Source organism: Denticeps clupeoides, chromosome 15 (assembly GCF_900700375.1).
Source record: "Denticeps clupeoides chromosome 15, fDenClu1.1, whole genome shotgun sequence".
Lineage (NCBI taxonomy): Eukaryota > Metazoa > Chordata > Actinopteri > Clupeiformes > Denticipitidae > Denticeps > Denticeps clupeoides.
Window position 1 is genome coordinate 3,279,714 of NC_041721.1, and position 18,827 is coordinate 3,298,540.

At 47.4% G+C, this 18,827-nt stretch overlaps 2 protein-coding genes across 4 annotated transcripts; both read right to left on the reverse strand.

Annotated features, from left to right (window-relative positions):
• Nucleotides 1-356: 356 nt before the first annotated feature.
• On the reverse strand, nucleotides 357-11,408 carry scaf11 (SR-related CTD-associated factor 11). 3 transcript variants are annotated; one of them, XM_028955465.1, is made up of 15 exons: nucleotides 11,201-11,408; nucleotides 9,607-9,654; nucleotides 8,404-8,552; nucleotides 8,174-8,251; nucleotides 7,749-7,822; nucleotides 7,085-7,137; nucleotides 6,946-6,983; nucleotides 6,647-6,741; nucleotides 6,439-6,564; nucleotides 6,146-6,237; nucleotides 3,550-5,583; nucleotides 2,295-2,611; nucleotides 1,916-2,101; nucleotides 1,629-1,748; nucleotides 357-1,026 (listed from the first exon to the last, which is right to left on the reverse strand). In XM_028955465.1, exons 2-15 carry the CDS (start codon nucleotides 9,611-9,613, stop codon nucleotides 916-918), a joined length of 3,480 nt encoding a protein of 1,159 aa, XP_028811298.1. In that variant the 5' UTR covers nucleotides 9,614-9,654; nucleotides 11,201-11,408; the 3' UTR covers nucleotides 357-915. The 3 variants fall into 3 exon arrangements, with proteins under 3 accessions (XP_028811298.1, XP_028811297.1, XP_028811296.1); XM_028955464.1 differs by having other exon boundaries at nucleotides 7,085-7,161; XM_028955463.1 differs by having other exon boundaries at nucleotides 7,085-7,164.
• An 809-nt stretch (nucleotides 11,409-12,217) lies between these two features.
• slc38a2 (solute carrier family 38 member 2) lies at nucleotides 12,218-18,431 on the reverse strand. The gene is made up of 16 exons (XM_028954017.1): nucleotides 18,322-18,431; nucleotides 17,327-17,443; nucleotides 17,149-17,227; nucleotides 16,947-17,062; nucleotides 16,146-16,219; nucleotides 15,930-16,022; nucleotides 15,773-15,848; nucleotides 15,375-15,457; nucleotides 15,207-15,265; nucleotides 14,945-15,079; nucleotides 14,788-14,867; nucleotides 14,591-14,691; nucleotides 14,259-14,383; nucleotides 14,020-14,164; nucleotides 13,840-13,937; nucleotides 12,218-13,743 (listed from the first exon to the last, which is right to left on the reverse strand). Exons 2-16 carry the CDS (start codon nucleotides 17,440-17,442, stop codon nucleotides 13,630-13,632), a joined length of 1,494 nt encoding a protein of 497 aa, XP_028809850.1. The 5' UTR covers nucleotide 17,443; nucleotides 18,322-18,431; the 3' UTR covers nucleotides 12,218-13,629.
• Nucleotides 18,432-18,827: the final 396 nt, after the last annotated feature.

The window sequence follows — 18,827 nt, forward strand, 5'->3', positions numbered from 1 at the left end:
ACTAAACCTGCAGGACCACACCTTTATTGGGGACTAGTTGCCTATAATTTCCAGCTGTTGTCTATTCCATTTGCTCAACAGCTTGTGAAATTGATTGACCATCATTTACATTAACATCAGTGTTGCTTCCTAAGTGGACAGTTTGATTTTACAAAAGTGTGATTGACTTGGAGTTTGACATATAATTAAAAAAACAGCTGTTCACTTATTAACATTAATTGCATGTAATTCACTTAAAATGTAAGAATTATATCATAAAACAGAAGTTCACAAATGTTCATCATCACATCGAAGAAGTCCAACAGACACTTTCATACAGAACTGGGGGGGGAAAAAACCCACACAGAGTCAAAACATGCTGAATGGAAGCAGCTCCTTTATTTCTTTGTTTGGGGGTAAATATGCACGGTGGTCACACAACATGATCGACGAAGACTCACACCTCATCTGCCCACCGCCCGCCCCAGCAGACTTCTGGGTTGTAACTTGATCCCAAAGCAGCTGTACTACACTTTCAATCCAGCACACTGCTCTGCAGCTACACTGACAACAAAGGCGATGCACATTTCTTAAGGATTCCCTCAAAATGATTGTATTTATGTGTGTGTATGTGTGAGAGAGAATATATATATATTTATATATAAAAAATAAAAAAGGTCCTTCGTACCCGCTAAAGTCCAGTTCAGAGATCAAAGTGTCACCCGCCTTCACCAGGCCATGATAAGAGGCTCATGGTGACCTACAGTAGTTAACCCATGTGTCTTGATCAGGTAAAGGGTGTCAGCGCTGTATCAAATTCAATTTAAACAAAATAATTCATCTATAGAAACCCTTTTAATTCTTTAGATCAGGTAGGATATATGAAAAAGGAGACCCAGAAATTGCACTTCCACAGTAGGGTAAGAACGACGCCCCTTAACACTTGTCTGATCTGTTTCGGCGGGCATGTTTGTACTTTTCTACGTAGGCTTTGACCAGATTGGCCACCTTGTCAGCATTCACCTCTCCGCTTTTGCTGTGGCACACCTGAAGAGGGAAACAGAGGGGTGCAGAGGACTGTGAAATAGCCACACTGAAACGAACGGGATATTGAAGCGGGTTCACAGTGCAGCGGTGGCAGGGCCGGCCTGCGTCGTAGGCAATATAGGCAAATCCATCAGGGGGCGCCACGAACAAAAAAAAAATCCACTATTCTTAAAACAAGGTTGCATTAAGGTGTTGTTACGTAAAAGTACTATTATTACTACTACTAGTAGTAGTAGTAATAACAAAAATAATGAGACATAACTTGTCTATGAGGCCACCGTGGTTAAGGAATAATGAGACAGGTAATACTGAAATACTGCATATGAATAACTTTATATAACGAGAGGAGATAACTCCTCATCTTTGTCAACGAAACGGAGACATTTCAGTATAGTTTTAATTTTGTAATAAAAAAAATAATAAATTGTCTCCTTTTTATCATTCAACAATACTCACAATAGTCACATGACCAACATGTGTTGGTCAGTCACATTTAGATTTCTTTATTATTCTACCTAGCAGCAGAATTAACTGCGATGCGAGGGGGGGCCACCTAAAATCTTGCCTAGAGCTCCAAATGTGCATGAATGGTGGCATCTCACCTTCTCGACAGCCTTTCGAACAATCTCCTTGTACTCATCCTTTGTGATGTCCTTCTTCTGGTAGTATGGCTTAATGGCCGTCTTGACTTCATTGACGGCCCTTTCCTGAATCTGAAGCTTCTAAATGAAGATCAGCAAATGCGTTCAATAACCGCTCATCAACATTGCTATTAATTGCAGATTCTGTAGTTTGTAAACGTGTAAAAACATGTTTCCCTTTCTATTATGCCATTTATTTCCTATTCCATACTTTAATTCAGAGGAATGTTCCATATTAGAGGCTGTACCTTCTCTTTCCTCGAACTGTCTGCATGGACTTTGCTGTGAGATGATGGCTGTGTGGTGGATGAAGGTTGGGGCACACTGGGTGGGACCTGAGGCGGGGCTTGGGGAGGAGCCTGGACTTTAATCCCTGCCACTGCTTTGTTGGGAACATGTCTAAAGGGGACTTTGCTTTGTGCAGGGATGGAAGCCTGAAATCCAGGATCATTGCAAAGTTCCTTTGTAATAAATACTTTTCACAAATGTCATATCAAGGCTACCAATATTATTTTTAAACTTTTAATTATAACCTTCATATTAAACCAAGACAGGAACTAAATGACCTACGGGGTCACAGCTATGTGTGGCCTATTGTCTAGTGGCGTGAAGACAGCATGCACACACCTGTGAGGGCCGGTTGTCCATCTGCACAATCAGACTGGACTGCTGGACTGGCGGTGGAGGAGGAGGTGGAGGAGGTAATCCCTGGGTGGCCACGGCAGGGACCTGGAGGAGGGGCCCGCCGGGGTGGAAATGAAGAGGGACGTGTGCCGGAACCCCGAACGGCGTCGGCAACAGGCTGACAGCAGGACCGCAGGGACCAGCAGGCCGGAGGGGATAACGCATGACTCCCAGGACATTTATCGGCTGCGGCATCACATTCAGAGGGGTCGGTGCGGCATCGACTGGAGGCTGAGAGGTCGGCTCACCATGCGGAGGATCTAAAAAAAAAAAAAAAAAAAACACAGTCAACACAAGAACGTCCATCTATAAACTGAAAAGATTTCTATCCCATCTGGCCTTTTGTCCACACAGAAATGCCGTTTCAGGGGACCCAGAACGTTTATTTTCTGAAAAAAGGTTCCAGAGTGAATTTCTCTCTCTCGGTGTAGTGATGGGCTCTTTTGGCTCTCAAACGGCTCTTCATTTAGCATCGGAAGCCTCATATTTTAGCCTTACTTGACTCATGAATGGTTTGTGTGTTGATGAAGTTTGGGAGATGTACCAGCTCTCTAGAAGAAGAGCTGAACTTCCAAAATCCCTAGTATGGACGGCAAAGTGGTAATTTATTAATCAAACCTTCAACCTGGCCTATAACCCCAAACGAGTCCTACATGCACACAATGGTGGAGAACACGTGGCGAATGGTGAAGAACACCTTGGAGGATCGGGATTTAAAACGGCAACCTTCTGATTACGGGGCCGCTACCTTAACCGCTAGGCCACCACTTCCCGGCCAATTCAGCTCTGCTGTTTGGGGGGATGTGGTGGCATATGGGGCAGTGGTGGCCTAGCGGTTATGGAACGGCCCGTAAAAATCAAAAGGTTGCCGATACGAATCCCGATCCGCCAAGGTGCCACTGAGCAAAGTGCCGTCCCCACACACTGCTCCCCAGGCGCCTGTCATGGCCGCCCACTGCTCACTCAGGGTGAAGGGGTTAATGCAGAGGACAAATTTCACTGTGTGCACCATGTGCTGTGTACTTCACTTCACACTCGTGGTTGTGCTGCATGAACTACAAGAAATCCTCTCTACGTTGCACATTTCTAATGAAAAGAAAAGGCTGGAGAACAACGGCGTGTTTAACTCAATGTGAAGGAGAAGCGAAAACCTTAAACAAAAAAAAAAAAAAAAAAAAAAAAAAAAGCTATTTAATACCTGCAGCCGCCTGCTGCTGTTCCTCCTCCGGTCTGGTCCAGGGTCCAGAATTAGGCCCCCGCTCTCTCCTGGAGTAGTAGTTCTGTACATCGGCAGGAAGAGTCCGTCTCACGGCCCAGCTGGACGCCGACGACCAGCCAGATCGGTCCACTGGCGCGTCACCAGGTTCTGGCTCCGCCCTTCTTTTCCCGCTGGCTCGGTTTTCGTTGAAGCGGCTGTACGAGTCGTTCCCTGAGTTGTTTCCTGTTCCTGAGAAATTGCGGGATTGCCAACGGCCATCTTCTGAATCCCCCTGTTGGCCAGAGGGCCAGTAGCCTCCACGACCACGCCCACCGCCACGCCCAGACTCTGGTAACCAGGCACCCGGGCCTCCCCTGCCACGAGACCAGGAATCTGTGGCAGGATCCCTATGGTCATCTCGCCGTGGCTCCGAGCCCTTGACATCCGACTCAGCCCGGGACCTCTCATTGACCCAGTCTGGATTTTCTGACCAGGACCTGTCAGGAGACCCTTCTGGAAAAGCGTTTGGGTCTGCAGCATTCGGCTCCCTGCAGGAGCTCCTATCTCGGCTATTCCTCCAGCTGTTGTCATGAGAGCCCCAGGCGCCCCTGCCTCCCCGCGAGTTTTCCGTAGCCCCTGGTCTCCGTGGGGACGGCCCATCGGAGCGATCTGGGGTACAGCCTCTCCGACTAGGCCTGTTTCTTGACCTGGATCTGGACCTGCTCCTGGACCGACTTCTAGAGCGCCTCCTGCTTGCTCGGTCCCAGCTACGGTTCCGTCTCGAGCCTCCTCGCTCACTCTCTTGATCATGGCTGCGGTTCCGATGCGGAGAGCCAGAGCTGCGGTAGCGGTCACGTGAGCGCGACCTGCGCGAAGACTCCCTGGCTCTGGACTCTCGTTTGGGGGACCAGCTCGTGGTGGGGGAATGGAAGCGGGACCTTCGCGGTCGACCGCCCTTCTTGTCTGGAACTTTCTGTTCAGACTGGGACGGCGAGGAGGCCTCGTCATTCGTTGGCCCACTGCCTTTGTCAGCAGCAGGAACAGCCTCAGAGCCGCTTTCCTTCTCCGCGTCATCGACGTGGTTACCACGCTCGGAGTTGGGCGAGTCACAGTCCATCGGTACCTCGTCGGTGTTTGGAATATCGTCTTTCAGGGCCACGTGGCCTTCAACCTCCGGACTGGCCAGCTGTGCATCTTTTGTCAGTTCAGTGTCGGGTTGATCAAGTGGTGATTCGGGCCTCTCTTCAGACCCCGCGACTCCAGCCTCGACCCAAGTTTGCTCCGAATCGCTCTTTAGGACCTCTGCTACCACATGGTCCTCGCGCGTTTCTGGATCTTTGCATTCAAAAGTGCTCAGAGACTCTGGGCTTCCGTGTCGCATGTCCAGACTTGTCTGAGGAGAGTTGGTGGACCAAGGCTTTGTTACCTCTTGATCTTCACAGTCAAACAAGGTACAGTCTTTCTCACCTTCATCCACCTGTTGTCCGTTAACAGGGCTCCCCTGACTGTAGGTGTTTACCGGATCAGGTTTCGTCTCATCTACCTCAGAGGACGACGAATCATCAGGATCGTTCTCCTCACAGCTGTGCTCTGAGGTCTCGGGACCGTCACAGACCGGGCTCGAACTGGCTTCATGTTGTTCCGACTCCGGTCCCTCTGTCCCTTCTCCTTGTTCCTTCTGCTCCTCCTCTGCTTCCTCTTCGGTCTCCACTGAACTGCTCGTAAGACGTCGAGTGACCCGCTTTCTTCCTCCTCCTTTCCTCTTTGTACGGGCCTTTTGGTTGGCTGGTCTCCCTTTACTTATGCTAGGTGATGTGTCATTGGTGTCTGACGTGCTCCCGGTTGTTGCAGACCCTTCTGTTGGGGACAACTGTTCAGGTTCTGAGTGCGGGGTCTCCTGATTTGTCGCCTTGCTGTGGCGGGATGAACGTCTAGGGCTCTGTTGCTTGGCGGTTCCTTTTGGACCAGATGCTCTGGTACCTTTCCGCTCCTCTCCTCTGGTGCAGGAGACGGCACAAACTCTTTCTTGAAAGACTAGAGGTCAAAAACATTGTTTTTTTTGGAACGTTAATTTTTTGTAAAAGTAGTAAACATCTTCAAGTGTTCTTAAGGAAGCATTTATGAGACGCCCTTATCCAGAGCAGTTACAGAGACAGTCCCCCCTGGACACACTCAGGGTTAAGTGTCTTGCTCAGGGACACAATGGTAGTAAGTGGGATTCTGGTTCACAGGCGAGTGTGTTATCCACTAGGCTACTACCACCCCAAAATCATAAATATATAAAGGGATGAATGTCTTTGTTTTTTGGTCCTGGAGGTAATTATTATTATTAGACCATTAAGAAATAACCAAGTAATTGAAGGTTGGGTTTTTAGCAGACATTCCTCCAGGACCAGGGATGGGATAACAGTTTTCAGTGTGTAAGATACCCGTTGAGGGAGCTACCAAGAGTAAATATATAGTCAGGTGATCAGAATAATGTAGCATACAGGGAATATCAATATATCAGTAATATTTCGTGAAATCCATGATTCTGGATAGAACGCCCGGGGGGGGGTGATTGGTAACAGGAAAAACTGAGATGAGGAAGACTCACTCCAACATCCTGCTACTGGAGAAGTAGATAGAGGAGAGCGGGCCCCCAGAGGGAACGGACCTCTACTCCACACTTGATGACCAAAGGTACGCCTGTTACATGGAAAACACAGACATTAGTGTATTGGCCCTGATTCTTTTTGGAATACAGACCAAAAAATTAAGTCACGTCAGGAGGATTTCAGTGGTTAATGATAAAAGGGCGAATAATGTAAATACTCCTTCCTGTGAAACGACTGGGAATTTATTTATTACTCATAAATAAATAAACAAATGATGTTCCAGGATCCTCACCGCAGAAGACCTTTGGAGGCCACCGATGCAGAAGCGGGCAGCCATGATTGCTGCAGCATTTCTATTCTGCAACACTTCGCAATGTTCTCATCGTGCTCCTCTTCAGACTCTTTATGAGGTCCGGAACTACAGAGAGAACCCGTATGAGGCCAATAACCCTCCTTCGAACAGACAATTCCCATGTTCGCATAATTCCCCCAACACTCACATGAAAGGTGGGAAAGATAGTGAGACTCCGACTGGACAGGAGGGTGGGGGCGAAGGGTGTAGAGCGAGTGTTGGGGGACAAGCTTCTCTCCTCACCTGGAAATGAACATAATACCCATCATTTATTTGTATTATTACACGTACATGCATACATCAATGACCAATAAACATTATTCTGATTAAACGTAACATTAGTAAACATCTCCAGGGACATGTTTAACTACTGCATGTTATAACATGTTATTACAATTCCATTAAGTAAAGCAGATTCCTTAAAGAAAAAAGGTACAAGACACCAACTTGTTTTTTCTCCAGAACAGCAGCTTCATCAGAACTACCTGTAACATTTGTATTTTCAAAAAAAGCTTAATTAGTCTTTACTCTTTGAATGCAGAACCAGGACATACAACATATAAAAGCACCAAATGGACAAACTTACATGTTCTGATTGGACATTTCATTTTGGCATGCGTCTTCCTCCCTTTGTCTTTCCTAAGGCAAACAAATACAAACCACCGACAAAAAAAAAAATATGCACACACACATCAGCCATAACATCACGACCACAGAAGGGGAGGAGAATGCTTTCTGCCAGGTTTCAGATAACCAATGATAACGAGGACCTCAAAGGGTCCTTTTAAGACCCCTTTCATCAAATTTAAGACCCTGCATCGGGCTCGTCAACATTTGTCCAAGTTTTTCTCGGCAGACACCGTGAGGGCCAGATGCTCTTCTACAATACAACATCTAGTGTATTTTATGTTAAGTACTTTATATACATTTTCCTTCTAAATGTGTTATTTTTCTAAGCTTTTGTCAATGTCAACGGACTCATATTTCCTGTACTGCAGCCAGACACTAGGGGGCGGTTTGTACCGTGTGCGCGTCATTTCCAGTGGCGCCACCGAACAGGCTAGGTGCCTGTGGATTTCCAGTTACTGGTGGATTACTGGCCGATTAAAGGCTTGCAAATCATTTGGTTTACTGAATCTGCAGTGTTTTTAAGACCGGAATCCGTGACACACACATATAAACAGTACATAGTACAGTGTGTGTATGTATGTATATATGTGTGTGTGTGTGTGGACTTATGTTGTACTTACTGACAAACTGGCTGTTTGTTCTTTAGGACTTCGGTTGCATCTCTGCTAAACTCCAGTGGAGCCTTGACCGGAATCTGCAGGCAACACACAATGACATCCACCTGCTATACTAATGATATTCATCACAGCACTGGCCTCGCCGGTCTTTCTTCCCGAGTGCTAACCACTGCAGTGTTTTCCAAGCGTGCACACACACACACACACACACACACACACACACACACACCAAAATTACTCGGATTTAATTTTGTTCTACCAGCAGCTAACAATGTTGTTAGTGTGTAAATATTTCCGTCACCCGGAATACTCGGGGCGCCAACTCCCTCCTCCTCTTAAGGCTGAACGTGCACGTTCACTAAACGATTCCTCAGCCCCTCTGAAACACACGCCATTATCTTCTAACGGTAGAAAACACTGACACTCACCTTGACGCAACCCAGTAAGGGCTGCCATGTGTAGAGCGTGCTGAACGGCCGTCTGTCCACAGGGCACGAACGCACCAGCTGTGGCACAGAATACAACCTGCTGTTCACTAGTTATCCATTACCATTGGCGCAGTTTATTCCCCCCCTCCCCCAAGTTGCAGCCTTATCAAGTGCGTGCACATAAAAATTCATAAAAACCGCGAGTTAAAGCAGCCGTAGCCACTGCCTACCTGGGCCCAGCGGAGAATGCAGGCCAGGCAGAACACATGGCCGCAACCCTCCGGCACTGCTGTGTCGGCTCGCTCCAGCGGGTTCAAGCAGATCGGGCACCGTTGGGCCTCCTCCGGCTCCACCCCATCCTCTGGACTCCGCCCACCTGCTGCGTAAACACTCGACACTCAACACCAGCACCATTCGGTGTGGCCAGACGTACGATAATCACTCTCTATGATGTATTCCAAAAATCCCATAATTCTCAACCATTTTTTCAGCACGACCAGGTACAAATCATACTTTGCATGTTTATAGGGTGCTAGTAGCCTAGTGGGTAACGCACTCGCCTATGAACCAGAACACCCAGGTTCGAACCCCACTTACTACCATTGTGTCGCTGAGCAGGACACTTAACCCTGAGTGTCTCCAGGGGGACTGTCCCTGTAACTACTGATTGTAAGGCGCTCTGGATAAGGGCGTCTGGTAAATGCTCTAAATGTAAAATGTAAATGTTTATACGCAAGTCGTCTCACGTGCCTTTACAGACAATCAATGCACGATCACAGTCGGCAGCAGACTTGGGATCAGACCAAATCCGACTTGAGAAACGAACAGGAGAACGAGCCCGGTTTTCCCGGGTGGTCAAAGCCTAGAGCAGCACTAGCCGTAAAGCTTCTGGTCTGGGACGTTCAGCATAGGGACTCATACTGCACTCCACACAGGGGGAGGCGCTGTTCAGCCCAGGGGTGTTTTTTTTTTTTACAAATGCTCCGTAGGTAAAAGTTGCATTATACACTATAAAATGCATATAATAAGCCTTTGATGATGTGTGTTACTGTAGCAGATTTTCTGAACAATGTCTGAATAGAAACTGTGTGTACGGCCATTTCTCAAAATGCAATCATTTTAAGCAGCTTTAGGATCTGGAAGCCCTGTCACCATTCGTACGGGGTTCTCAATCCATATCCAGAAACAGGACCACACTGCAGCTTAAACAGATCATTAATAACATTTGCTTACAGTATAATCTGATGCTTTTTAGCTTCTCCAATTAAGAGTACAAACTCAACTAGGGATGACTGACCAATTTTCACTCCGACAATTAAATAAAAGTGTATTGATCTTTTTCCGATCAGATCAATGAAAATACAATTAGCTGCCATCGCCAACGAGGTCCTGCATCAAGCCCGAGCTGCTGCGGCTCTGGTTTCTTTACCCACCTGTCATGTTTGGCGCGGAGTTCCTCCTCCCGGGTGGCCTGCTGCGCGCTGCGAACGCAAGCAGAAGATTAAGGTCACGCGTCGCAGCAGAAACATCTAAAATGACCTGCCAGTGGTCAGTCACGGCTCAGCCCAGTTCGACCTGCAGTCTGAACGTCACGACAGTCATTTACACTAATTCTAAACTGAGTTTAACATTGAAAAACTATTCGCGCAATCATTTAAAAAAGCTATCAGATGACTGTGTTGAGACCTTTTATTTGTGTTTTTTAATTTTATTTTTTTAAATCACTGATATTATACTGTGAATAACTGAACTTTATTATACACTCCTCAAAAAAAAAAAAAAAATTAAAGGACCACCCCAAGTCAATCTATTTCACATGCTGTTATGCAAATGAGATAGACAACAGCTGGAAATTATAGACAATTAGCAGGACGTCCCCAATAAAGGAGTGGTCCAGGCAGGTGGGGACCACAGACCACTTCTCAGTTTTCTGGCTGATGTTCTGGTCACTTTTGAATGGTGGCGGTGCTTTCAGCCTAGAACAGAGTCTAGAACGGAGCCTAGAACTGCACAAGCGGCTCAGGTAGTGCAGCTCATCCGGGATGGCACATCAATGCGAGCTGTGGCAAGAAGGTTTGCTGTGCCCGTCAGCGTAGTGTCCAGAGCATGGCGGTGCTACCTGGACACAGACCAGTACATCAGGAGACGTGGAGAAGAAGTAGCCCGACTGCCATTAGGTACCAAGATGAGATCCACAGAACGTACAGGCACGTGGAGGCCACACACACACTACTGAGCCTCATTTTGACTTTACATCAAAGTCGGATCAGTCCGTACTGTGTTAATTTCTACTTTAATTAGTTTGACTACAAATCTAGACCTCCATGGCAGTGTGTGTAGTGGGGGGCGGTGGTGGCCTAGTGGTTGAGGAAGCGGCCCCATAATCAGAAGGTTGCCGGTTCAAATCCCGATCCACCAAAGCACCGTCCCCACGCACTGCTGCCCGGGCGCCTGTCATGGCTGCCCACTGCTCACTCAGGGTGATGGGTTAAATGCAGAGGACAAATTTCACTGTGTGCTGTGCATCACAAGTGACAATCACGTCACTTTTAATAAAGAATTTTAATTAATTGATAAATTTAATTTTCCATTGATAACGTTGTTGACTCTCAACTATGTAAAGAAGAAAGTATTTAATAAGAACATTTTATCAATTCAGATGTAGGGTGTTCATTTTCTCGAGCAGTGTATTTCTGGGCAGGTCAAGCCGGTACCCGGCCGTCGGTAACCGATCTCGCTGCTCATCCAGGCTACACGGCGCTAAACTAACGTGACCTTTCAACTCGAGCGAGAGCCCGCAGTGGGGCTTTAAAGACCGCCGGGACGGGAGGAACGAGTCCGGGGCGTCCAGGGCGCCGTCCGCTGATACTCGGCGCGCTGTTTTCGCCCCCCGGGAAAGGACGAGCGACGGCGGGGCAGCGCGGAGCCGCGGCGTGGTAGCCCGGCAGCTAGGCTATCCGCTAAAGTGCATTAGCAGGCCGGAGAAGTTATTGGTAAACAGCGGCCGTGTTTCCGTCGCACTCTTACCCTTCCAGAAGACAGCGGGCTAAGCTAACACGCCAGCGGGCCTGGCCGCGTCCGATCCGTGCTGTCGAGCGGCGTCGGTGCGAGGGAACGACCGCGCTCCTTCCCGCAGCGAGAGCGGACCGCGGGTTATCTCGGGCGAATTCGGAGCGGGGCGACGACGAGTCCCGGCCACATGTCGTCGGAGACTCGCAGTATGTAGAAGTAGCCACGTGGTGTCGCTGCGGGAGGATGGATGCGCGCCGTGCGTGATGACGTCAGGGCGCAAGCGAGGCAGGGTTGCCAGGGTGGAGGTTTTCGCGTAAGCGGGGTTTGTTGCAGGAGCAAGAAATGCCACTAACTGCTGGAGTGCCCATCGATATGTGGTCTGAGACATTTGCAATGCATGCCGGGATTCTGTGATGTTTCGTAATGAATGGTCTTGACACTTTAGAGGAGGGGAAAAAAACCCTCATCATCAGGGAGGGTCTTTTCCACGTCCTGCTTGACATCTGGACCTGACATGCTGACAAAGTCAGACATCCGCCATAAGCTGTTCAAAGTGGGCCCGGCTGGCCAAACGAGTTCAGGCAGTGACGTAAACCACTTGGCCGGCAGGTGGCGCTCTCAGACCAGATTCCCATAAAAAAAAAGTGAAGTGATTGTCACATGTGATACACAGGAGCGCCGCACAAGGTGCACACAGTGAAATTTGTCCTCTGCTTTTAACCCATCACCCTTGGTGAGCAGCCATGACAGGTGCCCGGGGAGCAGTGTGTGGGGACGGTGCTTTGCTCAGTGGCACCTTGGCGGATCGGGATTTGAACCGGCAACTTTCTAAGTACCATCCAAGAAAGTGTTCTGGCTGTGGATAATCAACAGCAAACATAAAAGCAACGTTTTATTTAATCTCCCATCCGTTGTCTGCAGTGAATGCATTTAAACAAAACCAATTCTGAACAGCAATACAATTGCTGCTTTATATCGGTTTTCTCGGCCACCATTTCGGATCGTGTACGAAGCACAACACGAAAACGTAGCTGCTGTTACGGTTATTGTACTTTATTCAACAAATAACTACAGGATATACATAGTGTTTCATTGAAACAAGAGCACTTGTAGGGATGCCCTCTCATATGCTACAGTCATGAGGTACCATTACCATTCGTAATCTCCAAGGCCCTTCATCTTGGAGTACAGCGTGTGTGTGTGTGTGTGTGTGTGGTGGGGGAAAAATAAAATAAAAAGTACACCGCCTGCCAGGTCTGGTCCAGGGGTCCGAGCAGGTCACAGGATGGAATTCAGTACAATTTACAGGGCATGAGAATGGAGCTACACTCAATGTACAGATTTGTGAGAGAGGGGGGGGGGGGAAGAAAAAAAAAAAAAAAAAAAAAGGTATATACAGATTTTTACACATATATACACACACACAATATAAATACAGTAAAACAGATTAAATTACACTGCTGTTGTTCCATAAATAATTGCTGGACTATAGCCATTGGGATGCCGGGTGAGTTTAGCAGCCGGAAGCGCAGTGCTGGTAACAAGGTGCCGACAGCGTGACCAACGAGCGAGCGGCGAAAACCGACTTCCGACTCTCTCAGCCTGAGTGTTCAAACGTGATCATCTGCCAACAACACCGCCGCCGCCGCGCCGTTCCGCACGCTTCCACTCTCCGGGAGAGTGGAGCGCTTTTTTTTTTTTTTTTTTTTGCAAGTTAATCAGGTACACGGCAAAGCCTTTCTTCTTTCCCCCCCCCATCGGACTTCCCTCTTCGCCCACGCCTTCAGTACTTTTACAGTGTGTTAGTTCTTAAATAGCAGTAATTGTACTAAAGTTAATACAAATCCGGCTTCAGTGAAAGACTATTAATAAGCAGTTCATTTTTGTTCAATTGTAGTTCAAGCATCGCGCCACCTGACGACGAGCGAGGGCCGACGGCGCCTCGCCATAAATACTGTTTAGCACTCTAGTAACCAGTGAACGAACATTCACGTGTGCTGAATACTAAGTGCTTTTAAAATGTACAAAGTCAGAAACATTTTTTTGGCAACAGTAAAGTAAAACATTCGGATCTATTTGCCTTGAGTTCAGTCAACTTCCTCCTTCCTCTTGGGTTTCTGGATTATGACGGAACACGAGGGATCCTGAAGGTCTTGTGGCCTAAGAGGTGTCCAAATCCCTGTGTGAGGCACCACCAGAAGGTAAAAACCGTACCAAGCTACTATTTAAAATAAAAAATAAAATACACACAAGAGAACACCATCTTTGAGGTCTAGCAGGTTACTGTACAGAGTCAAGAACATTCTCTCGGAATGGAAAATAGGTGTCTGCTCCGTGCCGCCACGCAGAGCAACGTGCGTTTCCTCCGCGTCTCCGCCAGTCCGCAGCAGTCTCATCTTCACAGATGTCCGCAGTGGTCGCACCCCTCGCAGCCCAGACTGCCCCTAATGTCCACTGCCCGGAGATGGGGGGGACATGGCCTGATGGACCCAATCCAGGATGATCAGGCTCATGCAGACGATCATGACCAGGAAGCCGCTGATCAGGAACAACGTGGCCTGGAGAAAATAAAACCAAATCAATAAATAATTCACAGACCAGAATTAAAGAGGATTTATATAATGAAATATTAATTAAATTGAAGTTGAACTGACCCCAATCTTCTGGACTGAAAGCATGGGTTCCTTAATAACCAGCTTGATGTAGAAGGCCGAGGGCAGGATGAAGATCAGCATGGCAGCAGCAGAGGCTCCTGGGACGGGACGGAAATAAAGTCAGTTCTGACGTCTGCATTCTACGAGACGCCCTGATCCACTGTACCGTGCAGGACCTACCGATGAAGCCGAAGATGTCCCTGATGGTGGGCACAAAGATGACCAGGATGTTAACGGCAACCAGCAGCACGACGGTGATCATGACGTGGCGGATCCAGTTGAACTCCTTGTTGGGCCAGAGGACTGCGTTCACCGAGGTGCGGATCTGCAGAAGAAGAACAGCGGCGGTAAGTACGTTCCCGCGGCAAGGACGGGCCGCTCTGGTACCTTCTCTTTCAGAAAGGCAGGGCTCTACCCACCGGGAACAACACCACCGGCACAGTCAGAGTCACCGCGGTCAGCACTGCCAGACGGACGATGAGGAGGACCACGTCGAACTGGTAGACCTTAGAGAACGTGTGCAGCAGTTCCGGTTCCACGCGAGCTGAAAAGCCAAAAACAGACGTTCAGTCTTCTCTTGCACAACCGCCCAAGAACACTGATTTGAGGTCCTTGCCATAACAAACATGACGGGACTTCAGCTCATAGGACAGCTGTGCAACGCCCCAGTCCTTCCCGGCACTTGCGTAAAAAAAAAAAAAAAACAAAAAAAAAAAAAAAAAAAACGCTGGACTCCAGCCCAGGAACTTACCGTAGAACGTGAGGTAGCCAAACAGAGCAGCCAGCAGGTACATGATGAACATGCCCAAGAAGGAAACGTTGGCGACGCCTTGCATCTTCTTTCTGGAGCGACTGCAGAGACAAGTTCAAAAGATTAATAATATATTAAAAATAATAATAATTCAATAACGTCCAGAAGAAAGACACGTTCAGCATGGAGTCACTCACTCTTTCAGCTCTTCGTACATGGGCAGAATGGCGGGGTGGCAGACGAAGGCGAAGGTCAGGATCGGAATGGCGTAGACGGTCTGCAGGAGGAAGTGATTGTTCAAACGAGTCCGTTCCACCACATGCGAAGGAGACGGAAGCAGCCGCGTGTCCCTACCTGAGAGTTGTAGACAAAATACTTGGGCTTGCAACAGTCCTCGTCCGACGCGGTGGCGTTTTGGTCCTGGGTGGCGTTCGTGGTGGAATTAAAAATCTCTAGAGGACAGGCGATCTGAAACTTCTTGTAGATCACCTACGGAACGAAAAGCACAACTTGACGCTTCATCTCTTCGGCTGGAGTTTCTCCTCCACTTCACGTCTCAATTATTCATCAATTCAATCCATCATGCAGCACGACAAAAACAAGACTGCGAACTCACCACGATCAGAAAGAAGACCATGCACAACAAGGAAAAGCCGCTCGTGTAACCAAGGTAACCTGTACGAAGGAGAACGAAGACACGAGTCATGAGTCACGACCGCACCCGCAACAGGACCGCACGTTTAAAAAAAAAAAAAAAAAAAAAAAGGGGACAGGCCAGACTCACCCAGGTTCTTCAGCAAAGACAGGGGCAAGATGATGAGCAGAGAGACCAGCAGCACCAGGTAGTCTCCGTTGGTGTACCACGCCCTACAAAAGGAAGGAAGGAAGGCGGCAGTGAGGAACAGGCTCGAGACCGGGCGAAGCTGAAAGCTGTTCGGTGGTAAACATTGAATGTTTCATGAGTTGTGACGCATTAGATCACTCGGCGTTCTGTCTCTGCGTGGCACGGGGGGGGGGGGCTCTTTCAGGCCCCGCCTCCTCTGTTCTCTTTTAAACTGCACAAGTTCGATCATGTAAGATTACGGACAACTAATCACCATTCGTTTTAAAAACATAACTGGGACAACCTGATCAAAAAAGAAAAATAATAATAAATTAGAAATAAAAAGATAAATTCCTTACTCTTTTTCAGTTCCCAAGAAGGCTTCGATGACAGTGGGCAGCTCGTACTTCACAATATAGAGGTAGCTGGACATGGCTGTGTGAGAAAACGGCGTTAATGAAGAAAAAGCAGCATTTGGTTTTTAGTCAGACACGCGGCCCACCGCCTCGGGCTCACCTCCGATGTTCTGCATGGTGATGGAAAGAGAGGCGGCCAGCTTCCCCGGGTGCCCGAACGCCTTGTACCCCAGGTTCTCGTACACCAGGGAGCCTGGAGAAGAAGAAAAAAAATAAATAAATAAAATAAAAAAAAACAGGAGCGCTGGGTCAGCACAGTCGCAGAAGAATTGAGGGCCACTAGAAGAGCGCTTGTGAAAGCAGCCGTTTACTTCACCTCCTTCGTTGGCCGTTTTCAGCAGCAGGTGCACAGAGTAGAGAGAGAAAATGGACACGGCGACCAGCAGAATCCTGCAGGGGGGAAAAAAGGAAGATCCATTGTTAAAATTACAAAAGAGAGGGGGGGAGCGGCTTGGTTGGTTTTAGGTATTTAATCAGTTTGTGAACAATCTCCTGCAACTGTTCACCCGAAAAGAGCACAGAACTGGGGGACCGAATACGCTACTTCCTTCCTGTGGAGGGACAATGTCCAAACACCCTTACATAACATGCTGGCTGCGGTGGACCGCACACGACACGGCTGCTTCTGACGTTGTGTGTGTGTGGGGTGGAAGTCGTATAATTATATATATATATATATATATATATATATATATATATATATATATATATATATTTATTTTCCAGCTCTCCCCAATATTTATGTTGATGTCAAATGTGAAGCACTTTATTTATTATTATTATTATTATTTTTCTAACATATGGATGAATGTGTAGTATTGTGATTTTTTTTTTGCATGAAATGCACATATTTACATGTAAATGGTTTACGAAAGCGAACAGTAAAGGCCCGAGCACTTTGTTGAACAGTGATTAATCATATTATTCCCCACCCACTGAATTGTTTTTAGGTGAGTTTATAACGAAAACATGGAATTTAGAAGAATTAAAATGGTAAATTTCCATTATTTTGGAAAAAGTAAAACTGAATTCAGAGGGTCCTAAGCAGACAGGAGTATTTATAGCAAATATAAATCTCCAATACAAAGAAGGAAAATAAATAAATAAATAAACTTACACAAAGAGTGCTATGCCAGTGTTGGCCATGGCGTAGGACAGACCCAAGATGCCGCTGCCCATGATTGCGTTGCTCAGGTTAAAAACGGACATGCCAAACGAGGCGTTGCCAGGATTCTGAAAACCACAAATCATCCAGTTACAACAACTTGCATTAAAATCAAGACGCAGCAGGGCAGATCGTGAGATTTCAGCAAACTCACATATTCCGCCTCGTATTTTTTCTTGCCCAGGGTCTGGTTGGGCAGGAAATTTTGACTCTCTGCATCATCGGGAAACGAACTAGAACAGAAAAAATGTAATAAAATAAAAATGCAAGGTATAAAATAAATACAGAAATATAACGTGGATGAGGTGACACCGCACGGCGTGGCCAGTCACCTGACGAATTTCTTGTCTTGAAAGGCGTAATCATTGCTGTTGGAGCTGGCGTAGCTCTCACCATCCGGCTGGGGGTTGATGTGCCTCATCTCTGTTTTCAAGGTGTCTGGTTTCATCCTGAGAAGACAAAACTATGCTGACTTTACACTTACATAACACTCGCCCTTCTTTTCCACGCAGCTCTGGGGATTTGATCCTGCATCAGGCTTGCAAGAGCCAGTGGTTAAATTTTAATTATTATTATTAATATTATTATTATTATTTTTTAAATCTACGATATGGACCATAAAACTCGCGTTAAAAAAATCCCAGCTGCAGCCAGAAGAACTGGAATAAAAAGAAAGCTGCGTGGAAATAAAGGACATCCAGCCGCAGCGCAGCATCAGTCTGGCGGAGGGTCACATGACCGAGACGAGGAGGGCGGGGAGTGTCGGAGTGGAAAAATACCGAAACCGGGCAGCATCATCATCACCACCACCACCACCACAATCATCATCATCATCAATTCAACAAACCTTCAGGATCGCCACACAACTGCGTGAAAACTCTTCCTTACAATAGGCGATGTACAGTCTATTTCAGCGCGGACATAAATAAAAAAAGAAACCCAGATTCGAACACGAGGACACTACACGTTTAACATAATCCGTCGAATTGTTTTAAACATTTACATGAGAGGGAGTTTTTTTTTGTTCAATTTGTATAATTTGCCATCTGATAGGAGGGAAACAAAGACACGTGCGCGGCTCCATTTTCCGCAGCGCCGCGCGTACAACATTATTGCATCATTCGCCACCGGATCACGGATTATTAGCCAGTCCTCGACCCCCGCACGTCAGTTCACGATTCGGGAGAACACTCATTTAATTCACTCGTTCATGCGACGATTTAAACTCTTAAAATGTTCTCTCTCTCGCTCTTTTTTTTTTTTTAATTTATTTATTATTTTTTTTATTTCTTCAAGTTTCGTTTCTCCAACTCCGCTAAAGACTCACCTTAAAGACCTTCCGGAATAATTAGTCCTCTTTAAACGTGCCTCTGGTAGCCACGAACGTCTACACGAAGTGTCGGTGTCTGTGTCGGTACGAGATGCTGACGCGATTGCCGGCGCCGCGCGACCGCGCCGCCTTATATAGCGCGCGCTCACACACCGGAAATGGGCGTGGTCAGTGACGCGCTTTGTGTGTAAACACACGCCCAGTCTGCGCCGCGACGGCCGAGAAACATTTACAGCATTTATCAGACGCCCTTATCCAGAGCGACTTACAATCAGTAGTGACAGGGACGGCCCCCCCCTGGAGCAACTTAGGGTTAACCCTGAACGTCTCCAGGGGGACTGTCCCTGTCACTACTGACTGTAAGGCGCTCTGGAGAAGGACCACGGTGAATTGCAATGTCGCACTAAGATTTTTAATTACTAATGACAAACGTTAAACCCTCTGTGTCTCACTGTGGACCTCGAATCTCTCTCCCTGACCCACAGATACGGCGCGTCCTGGCC